Genomic DNA, 10573 nt, shown 5'->3' with positions numbered 1-10573 from the left:
CTGTCCCCTCATTGTCCCCAATGTCCCCACATTGTCCCCATTGTCCCCTCACTGTCCCCTCATTGTCCCCACACTGTCCCCATTGTCCCCTCATTGTCCCCATTGTCCCCATTGTCCCCTCATTGTCCCCAATGTCCCCTCATTGTCCCCTGCTCACAGTGCACGTCCAGGACGTAGCGGCCCTGTCCCCACATTGTCCCCACATTGTCCCCACATTGTCCCCAATGTCCCCTCGTCGCTCACAGTGCACATCCAGGACGTAGTGGCCCTGTCCCCTCATTGTCCCCATTGTCCCCATTGTCCCCTCACGCTCACAGTGCACATCCAGGACGTAGCGGCCCCGTCCCCTCATTGTCCCCATTGTCCTCATTGTCCCCTCACGCTCACAGTGCACGTCCAGGACGTAGCGGCCCTGTCCCCACATTGTCCCCAATGTCCCCCCATTGTCCCCACACTGTCCCCATTGTCCCCAACGTCCCCATCGCTCACAGTGCACGTCCAGGACGTAGCGGCCCCGTCCCCTCATTGTCCCCACATTGTCCCCTCATTGTCCCCACACTGTCCCCAATGTCCCCTCATTGTCCCCAATGTCCCCACAATGTCCCCTGCTCACAGTGCACGTCCAGGACGTAGCGGCCCCGTCCCCTCATTGTCCCCAATGTCCCCTCATTGTCCCCAACGTCCCCATTGCTCACAGTGCACGTCCAGGACGTAGCGGCCCTGTCCCCTCATTGTCCCCTCATTGTCCCCTCATTGTCCCCATTGTCCCCCCCATCGCTCACAGTGCACGTCCAGGACGTAGCGGCCCTGTCCCCACACTGTCCCCCCATTGTCCCCATTGTCCCCAATGTCCCCACGTTGTCCCCATTGTCCCCAACGTCCCCATCGCTCACAGTGCACGTCCAGGACGCAGCGGCCCTGTCCCCTCATTGTCCCCAATGTCCCCTCATTGTCCCCACATTGTCCCCCCATTGCTCACAGTGCACGTCCAGGACGTAGCGGCCCCGTCCCCTCATTGTCCCCTCATTGTCCCCATTGTCCCCATTGTCCCCATCGCTCACAGTGCACGTCCAGGACGTAGCGGCCCTGTCCCCTCATTGTCCCCTCATTGTCCCCAATGTCCCCTCATTGTCCCCATTGTCCCCTGCTCACAGTGCACGTCCAGGACGTAGTGGCCCTGTCCCGTCAGTGTCCCCACACTGTCCCCAATATTGTCCCCATTGTCCCCTCACTGTCCCCTCATTGTCCCCACACTGTCCCCATTGTCCCCTCATTGTCCCCATTGTCCCCATTGTCCCCTCATTGTCCCCATTGTCCCCACACTGTCCCCCCATCGCTCACAGTGCACGTCCAGGACGTAGCGGCCCTGTCCCCACACTGTCCCCTCATTGTCCCCACATTGTCCCCAATGTCCCCTGCTCACAGTGCACGTCCAGGACGTAGCGGCCCCGTTCCGTCAGTGTCCCCTCAGTGTCCCCTCATTGTCCCCACATTGTCCCCATTGTCCCCAATGTCCCCACATTGTCCCCAATGTCCCCACATTGTCCCCACGCTCACAGTGCATGTCCAGGACGTAGCGGCCCCGTCCCCTCATTGTCCCCATTGTCCCCAATGTCCCCTCACTGTCCCCAATGTCCCCCCCGTTGCTCACAGTGCACGTCCAGGACGTAGCGGCCCCGTCCCCTCATTGTCCCCTCATTGTCCCCATTGTCCCCATTGTCCCCAATGTCCCCACATTGTCCCCTGCTCACAGTGCACGTCCAGGACGTAGCGGCCCTGGCGCCGCTGGCCGCGCAGCGCGGGGTGGGTGGCCTCGCAGGTGACGGTGGCCCCGTGGTCGCGTCGCTCCACGCGCAGCCGCAGGACGCTGCGCTGCCGCCACACGCGGCCATGCGCCTCCCGGCTGCTCTCGCCTGCGGGGGGACAATGGGGACAACGGGGACAATGGGGACAATGGGGGGGACGGGGACAACGGGGACAATGGGGGGGACGGGGACAATGGGGACAATGGGGACAATGGGGACAACGGGGACAACGGGGGGAACGGGGGGAACGGGGGGGACGGGGACACGGGGACAATGCGCACAATGGGGACATGGGGACAACGGGGACAATGGGGACAATGGGGGACAACGGAGACATGGGGACAATGGGGGACAATGGGAACAATGAGGGGGACGGGGGGACACGGGGGACGGGGGGAACAGCAGACACGGGGACATGGCGACAACAGGGACATGGGGACATGGGGACAATGGGGACAATGGGGACATGCGGACAATGGGGGACATTGGGGACATGGGGACAATGGGGGGACGGGGACAATGGGGACAATGGGGACAATGCGGACAATGGGGGACAACGGGGGGGACGGGGGGACGGGGACATGGGGACAACGGGGGGGATGGGGAGGGGGATACGGGGACATGGGGACAATGGGGGACAATGGGGGGGACGGGGACAATGGGGACATGGGGACAATGGGGGACAACGGGGACAATGGGGACATGGGGACAACAGGGACAATGGGGACAATGGGGGACAACGGGGGGGACAGGGGGGACGGGGACATGGGGACAACGGGGGGGACGGGGAGGGGGAGGGGGATACGGGGACATGGGGACAATGGGGGACAATGGCGGGACGGGGACAATGGGGACATGGGGACAATGGGGGACAACGGGGACAATGGGGACATGGGGACAAGAGGGGACAACGGGGACAATGGGGACATGGGGACAATGGGGACATGGGGACAACAGGGGGACAGGGACAATGGGGACAACGAGGACATGTGGACAACAGGGACAATGGGGACATGGGGACAATGGCGGGACGGGGAGATGGGGAGGGGGAGGGGGATACAGGGACACGGGGACATGGGGACAATGGGGACATGGGGACAATGGGGACAATGGCGGACATTGGGGACATGGGGAGAACGGGGGGGACGGGGACACGGGGACATGGGGACAATGCACACAATGGGGACATGGGGACAATGGGGGGACGGGGACAATGGGGACAATGGGGGACAATGGCGGACATTGGGGACATGGGGAGAACGGGGGGGACGGGGACACGGGGACATGGGGACAATGCACACAATGGGGACAATGGGGACATGGGGACAATGGGGACAATGCGCACAATGGGGACATGGGGACAATGGGGGACAATGGGGGGGACAGGGGGGACGGGGACAACGGGGGGGACGGGGAGGGGGAGGGGGATACGGGGACATGGGGACAATGGGGACAATGGGGACATCGGGACAATGGGGACAATGGGGACAATGGGGGACATTGGAGACATGGGGACAATGGGGGGAACGGGGACAACGGGGACAATGGGGACAATGGGGACAATGGGGACATGGGGACAATGGGGGGGACGGGGACAATGGGGACAATGGGGACAATGGGGGGGACAGGGGGGACGGGGACAATGGGGGGGACGGGGACACGGGGACATGGGGACATTGGGGGACAACGGGGGGACAGGGACAACGGGGACAATGGGGACAACGGGGGACAATGGGACAATGGGGACAACGAGGACAATGGGGGACAATGGGGACAATGGGGGGGACAGGGGGGACGGGAACAACGGGGGGGATGGGGAGGGGGAGGGGGATACAGGGACATGGGGACAATGGGGGACAATGGGGACACGGGGACAATGGGGGGACGGGGACAACGGGGACAATGGGGACATGGGGACAATGGGGACGATGGGGGGGACGGGGACATGAGGATGGGGACACGGGGACATGGGGACATCGGGACAGACAGGGACACGGCGCAACAGGGGACACGGGGACATGAGGATGGGGACATGGGGACATGGGGACATGGGGACAACAGGAGGACAGGGACATGGGGACAATAGGGGGGACGGGGACATGGGGAGGGGGACATGGGGACAGGGACATGGGGATGGGAACATGGCAATGGGGACATGGGGACAACAAGGGACAAAGACATAGGTACGGGGATATGGGGACATGGGGACACAGGAACAACAGGGACATGGGGACAACAGGGGACATGGGGACATGGGGATGGGGACATGGGGACAAGAGGGACATGGGGACAAGAGGGACATGGGGAAGGGGAAACGGGAACAGGGACAAAGGGACACGGGGATGGGGACAACAGGGACGCAGGGATGGGGACATGGAGATGGGGACACGGGGACGGGGACATAGGGACAGGGGACATGGGGACACCAGGGACATGGGGACAGGGGACATGGACACAGTGTCACCAAGGTGTCACCAGGGCCACAGGGACACCGAGGACATGGGGACACGGCCATGGTGTCCCCATCCAGCCATGTCCTCCCGGTGGCCACTGTGTCCCCCCATTGTCCCCAAGGTGTCCCCAATGTCCCCAATGTCCCCTCGTTGTCACCTGGCAGCTCCTTGCAGTCGCGGTGCCAGCGCAGGGTCCCTCCCGTCCCCATTGTCCCCATTGTCCCCCATCTCCCCAATGTCCCCTCGTTGTCCCCCCCGTTCCCAGTGTCCCCCATGTCCCCTCATTGTCCCCAATGTCCCCTCGTTGTCACCTGGCAGCTCCTTGCGGTCGCGGTACCAGCGCAGGGTCCCCGTTGTCCCCAACCTCCCCGTTGTCCCCAAGGTCCCCTCATTGTCCCCATTGTCCCCAATGTCCCCTCGTTGTCACCTGGCAGCTCCTTGCGGTCGCGGTACCAGCGCAGGGTCCCCGTTGTCCCCAACCTCCCCGTTGTCCCCCATGTCCCCTCATTGTCCCCATGTCCCCCCATTGTCCCCAATGTCACCTGGCAGCTCCTTGCGGTCGCGGTACCAGCGCAGGGTCCCCGTTGTCCCCCATGTCCCCTCATTGTCCCCAATGTCCCCCCATTGTCCCCAATGTCACCTGGCAGCTCCTTGCGGTCGCGGTACCAGCGCAGGGTCCCCATTGTCCCCAACCTCCCCGTTGTCCCCCATGTCCCCCATGTCCCCAATGTCCCCAATGTCCCTGTTGTCCCCCATGTCCCCAATGTCCCCTCATTGTCCCCGTTGTCACCTGGCAGCTCCTTGCGGTCGCGGTACCAGCGCAGGGTCCCCGTTGTCCCCCATGTCCCCCATGTCCCCAATGTCCCCCATGTCCCCGTTGTCCCCAATGTCCCCTCATTGTCCCCGTTGTCACCTGGCAGCTCCTTGCGGTCGCGGTACCAGCGCAGGGTCCCCGTTGTCCCCAACCTCCCCATTGTCCCCCATGTCCCCTCATTGTCCCCAATGTCCCCGTTGTCACCTGGCAGCTCCTTGCGGTCGCGGTACCAGCGCAGGGTGGCCGGTGGCCTCGCGCGGGGGACACTGCAGACCAGCTCCAGCTCCGCCCCCTCCTCGGCCGGCGCCGCCGCCGCCACCTCGGGGACCTCGGGGGGCACTGGGGACACGGGGGGGCACCGGGTGTCCCCAAGTGTCCCCAAGTGTCACCGCACAGCCCCAAGTGTCCCCAGGTGTCCCCAAGGTGTCCCCAGGTGTCACCAAGGGCCCCCATGGCACCAGATGTCGCCAAGTGTCCCTAGGTGCCACCACGCAGCCCCAGGTGTCCCCAAGTGTCCCCAGGTGTCACCGCACAGCCCCAAGTGTCCCCAGGTGTCCCCAAGGGCCCCCATGGCCCCAGGTGTCCCCAGGTGTCCCCAGGTGTCCCCAAGTATCCCCAGGTGCCACCGCGGCGCCCGTGCGGCCCCAGATGTCCCCAGGTGTCCCCAAGGGCCCCCATGGCCCCAGGTGTCCCCAGATGGCCCCAGGTGTCCCCAAGGGCCCCCATGGCACCACGTGTCCCAGGGTGTCCCCAAGTGTCCCCAAGTGTCACCGCACAGCCCCAGGTGTCCCCAGGTGTCACCAAGGGCCCCCATGGCACCAGATGTCGCCAAGTGTCCCTAGGTGCCACCACGCAGCCCCAGGTGTCCCCAAGTGTCCCCAGGTGTCACCGCACAGCCCCAAGTGTCCCCAGGTGTCCCCAAGGGCCCCCATGGCCCCAGGTGTCCCCAGGTGTCCCCAGGTGTCCCCAAGTATCCCCAGGTGCCACCGTGGCGCCCGTGCTGCCCCAGATGTCCCCAGGTGTCCCCAAGGGCCCCCATGGCACCACGTTTCCCCAAGTGTCCCCAAGTGTCACCGCGCGGCCCTGAGTGGCCCCAAGCATCCTCAGGTGTCCCCAAGTGTCCCCAGGTGTCCCCAAGGGCCCCCATGGCACCAGGTGTCCCCACGTGTCCCCAGGTGTCACCAAGGGCCCCCATGGCCCCAGGTGTCCCCAGGTGCCACCGCGCAGCCCCAAGTGTCCCCAGGTGTCCCAAGTGTCCCCAGGTGTCACCACGCGGCCTTGAGTCGCCCCAGGTATCACCAAGTGTCCCCAGGTGTCACCGCGGTCCCCGCGTGGCCTCCATGGCCCCAGATGTCCTCAAGTGTCCCCAGGTGCCACCACGCAGCCTCGAGTGCCCCCAGGTGTCCAAAGTGTCCCCAGGTGTCACCAAGTGTCACCGCGCAGCCCCGAGAGCCCCCAACTGTCCCAAGTGTCCCCAGGTGTCACCGCACAGCCCCAAGTGTCCCCAAGTGTCCCTAGGTGTCCCCAGATGTCACCACGCAGCCCCAAGTGCCCTCAGATGTCCCCAAGTGTCCCCAGGTGTCACCGCGCAGCCCCAAGGGCTCCCAAGAGTCCCCAGGTGCCCCCAGGTGTCCCCAGTGTCCCCCAGGACGGCCCCGTGTCCCCACACCCAGCACGCTGAGGGTGGCAAAGTGGTGCTGCGTGTCCCCGTGTCCCCAATGTCCCCAGGTGTCCCCATGTCCCCAGGTGTCCCCAATGTCCCCGTTTCCCCCGGGTTTTCCCGTTTCCCCCGGGTTTTCCCGTGTCCCCGGTGTCCCCCACATGTCCCCATGTCCCCTCATTGTCCCCAAGGTGTCCCCACGGTACCGGTGACGGTGAGCGTGGCGATGCGGTGCTGCGTGGCCTCCGTGTACAGCTGGCAGTAGTGTCCCCATGTCCCCAATGTCCCCGTTTCCCCTGGGTTTTCCCGTTTCTCCCAGGTGTGTCCCCATGTCCCCACGTCCCCCAGGTGTCCCCATTGTCCCCATGTCCCCGTACCGGTGACGGTGAGCGTGGCGATGCGGTGCTGCGTATCCTCCGTGTACAGCTGGCAGTAGTGTCCCCAATGTCCCCAATGTCCCCAATGTCCCCATTTCCCCCGGGTTTTCCCGTTTCCCCCGGGTTTTCCCGTGTCCCCGTTTCCCCCAGGTGTGTCCCCATTGTCCCCATTGTCCCCATTGTCCCCATACCGGTGACGGTGAGCGTGGCGATGCGGTGCTGCGTGGCCTCCGTGTACAGCTGGCAGCAGTGTCCCCGTGTCCCCAATGTCCCCAATGTCCCCATTTCCCCCGGGTTTTCCCATTTCCCCCGGGTTTTCCCGTATCCCCTCATTGTCCCCTCATTGTCCCCATGTCCCCACGGTACCGGTGACGGTGAGCGTGGCGATGCGGTGCTGCGTATCCTCCGTGTACAGCTGGCAGCAGTGTCCCCATGTCCCCAGTGTCCCCAATGTCCCCAATGTCCCCGTTTCCTCCGGGTTTTCCTGTTTCCCCCGGGTTTTCCCGTATCCCCGGTGTCCCCCCGGTGTCCCCACGTCCCCCAGGTGTCCCCATATTGTCCCCATGTCCCCATACCGGTGACGGTGAGCGTGGCGATGCGGTGCTGCGTGGCCTCCGTGTACAGCTGGCAGTAGTGTCCCCATGTCCCCAATGTCCCCATGTCCCCGTTTCCCCCAGGTTTTCCCGTTTCCCCCGGGTTTTCCCGTGTCCCCGTTTCTCCCAGGTGTGTCCCCAATGTCCCCAATGTCCCCATACCGGTGACGGTGAGCGTGGTGATGCGGTGCTGCGTATCCTCCGTGTACAGCTGGCAGTAGTGTCCCCGTGTCCCCATGTCCCCGTTTCCCCCGGGTGTCCCCATGTCCCCCACATGTCCCCACGTCCCCCCGGTGTCCCCAATGTCCCCTCGTACCGGTGACGGTGAGCGTGGCGATGCGGTGCTGCGTGGCCTCCGTGTACAGCTGGCAGCAGTGTCCCCGTGTCCCCAATGTCCCCATTTCCCCCGGGTTTTCCTGTTTCCCCCGGGTTTTCCCGTATCCCCTGTGTCCCCCACATGTCCCCACGTCCCCACATTGTCCCCATTGTCCCCATACCGGTGACGGTGAGCGTGGCGATGCGGTGCTGTGTATCCTCCGTGTACAGCTGGCAGTAGTGTCCCCCAGGTGTCCCCATGTCCCCAATGTCCCCGTTTCTCCCGGGTTTTCCCATTTCCCCCGGGTTTTCCCGTATCCCCGAGGTGTCCCCACGTCCCCCAGGTGTCCCCCCGTCCCCTCATTGTCCCCGTACCGGTGACGGTGAGCGTGGCGATGCGGTGCTGCGTGGCCTCCGTGTACAGCTGGCAGTAGTGTCCCCATGTCCCCAATGTCCCCAATGTCCCCAATGTCCCCGTTTCCCCCGGGTTTTCCCGTATCCCCGTTTCCCCCAGGTGTGTCCCCATGTCCCCAGGTGTCCCCATGTCCCCATGTCCCCATACCGGTGACGGTGAGCGTGGCGATGCGGTGCTGCGTGGCCTCCGTGTACAGCTGGCAGTAGTGTCCCCATGTCCCCAATGTCCCCATGTCCCCAATGTCCCCGTTTCCCCTGGGTTTTCCCATTTTCCCCGGGTTTTCCCGTGTCCCCGAGGTGTCCCCACATGTCCCCACGTCCCCCCGGTGTCCCCATTGTCCCCTCGTACCGGTGACGGTGAGCGTGGCGATGCGGTGCTGCGTGGCCTCCGTGTACAGCTGGCAGTAGTAGCCGCCCTCGTCGTCCAGCCGCGCTCCCCGCAGCAGGATCCGCACCTGGCGCGGGGTGAACTCGGCCAGCTGGAACCGCTCGTCCTTGAGGGCTGCGGGGACAACTGTCACCGGGGTGTCCCCAACGGGGCCCCGACGTGGCACCAATTGTGTCCCCAACACGGCCCCAGTGTGTCCCCAATGTGGCCCCAACACAGCCCTGCACATCCCCAACATGTCCCCAATGTTTCCCGAACATGGCCCCAGTGTGTCCTCAATGTGGCCCCAACACAGTCCTGCACATCCCCAATGTGTCCCCAACATGGCCCCAATGTGTCCCCAACGTGTCACCAGTGTGTCCCCAATGTGGCCCCAACACAGTCCTGCACATCCCCAATGTGTCCCCAATGTGTCCCCAATGTGTCCCCAACGTGTCACCAGGGTGTCCCCAACACGGCCCTGCGCATCCCCAATGTGTCCCCAATGTGTCCCCAACATGGCCCCCAGTGTGTCCCCAATGTGGCCCCAACATGTCCCCAATGTGCTCCCAACGTGGCACCAGTGTGTCCCCAACATGGCTCCAACATGTCACCAGTGTGTCTCCAACACGGCCCCGCGCATCCCCAGCGTGGCCCCAGTGTGTCCCCAACATGTCCCCAACGTGGCACCGATGTGTCCCCAATGTGTCACCCACGTGTCCCCAACATGTCACCAGTGTGTCCCCAACACGGCCCTGCACATCCCCAATGTGTCCCCAACGTGGCCCCAACGTGCCCCCGTGTCCCCAACGTGGCACCAATGTGTCCCCAAAGTGTCCCCAACATGTCCCCAATGTGGTCCCAGCGTGTCCCCAACACGGCCCTGCGCATCCCCAATGTGTCCCCAACGTGGCCCCGACGTGTCCCCAATGTGTCCCCAAAGTGTCCCCAATGTGTCCCCAACGTGTCCCCAGTGTGTCCCCAACACGGCCCTGTGCATCCCCAATGTGTCCCCAACGTGGCACCAATGTGTTCCCAATGTGGCACCGATGTGTCCCCAATGTGTCCCCAACGTGTGCCCAACGTGGCCCCAACATGTCCCCAACGCGGCCCTGTGCATCCCCAACATGTCCCCAACGTGTCCCCAATGTGTCCCCAGTGTGTCCCCAACGTGGCCCCAGTGTGTCCCCAACGTGGCCCCAGCGTGTCCCCGTGGCCCCAGCATGTCCCCAACATGTCACCAGGGTGTCCCCAACACGGCCCTGCGCATCCCCAATGTGTCCCCAACATGTCCCCAACGCGGCCCTGTGCATCCCCAGCATGTCCCCAACATGACCCCAATGTGTCCCCAACATGTCCCCAACACAGCCCTGCACATCCCCAACATGTCCCCAACGTGTCCCCAATGTGTCCCCAACATGGCCCCAACGTGTCACCAACATGGCCCTGCGCATCCCCAGCGTGGACCCAATGTGTCCCCAACACGGCCCCAATGTGTCCCCAACATGTCCCCAACACAGCCCTGTGCATCCTCAACATGTCCCCAACGTGTCCCTAATGTGTCCCCAACATGGCTCCAACGTGTCACCAGTGTGTCCCCAACACGGCCCTGCGCATCCCCAGCGTGGCCCCAATGTGTCCCCGTGTCCCCAACATGGCCCCAATGTGTCCCCAACATGTCCCCAACGTGGCACTGATGTGTCCCCAATGTGTCACGCACGTGTCCCCAACGTGTCACCAGTGTGTCCCCAACACAGCCCTGCACATCCCCAATG

General features: G+C 64.2%; 1 protein-coding gene across 1 annotated transcript; it reads right to left on the bottom strand.

Annotated features, from left to right (window-relative positions):
* Window positions 1-1695: 1695 nt before the first annotated feature.
* Window positions 1696-8945, bottom strand: LOC148590069 (cell adhesion molecule 4-like; the record flags this gene model as incomplete). The annotated part of the gene is made up of 3 exons (XM_088539512.1): window positions 1696-1913; window positions 5277-5411; window positions 8781-8945. Coding segments are annotated over 3 exons (518 nt in total), but the record flags the coding sequence as incomplete, so codon positions are not given.
* Window positions 8946-10573: the final 1628 nt, after the last annotated feature.

The sequence above is a fragment of the Tinamus guttatus genome, unplaced genomic scaffold (genome assembly GCF_059628265.1).
Source record: "Tinamus guttatus ecotype Peru unplaced genomic scaffold, ASM5962826v1 Tinamus_guttatus_pri_ptg001778l, whole genome shotgun sequence".
NCBI lineage: Eukaryota > Metazoa > Chordata > Aves > Tinamiformes > Tinamidae > Tinamus > Tinamus guttatus.
This window is presented reverse-complemented; position numbering and strand designations above follow the sequence as displayed.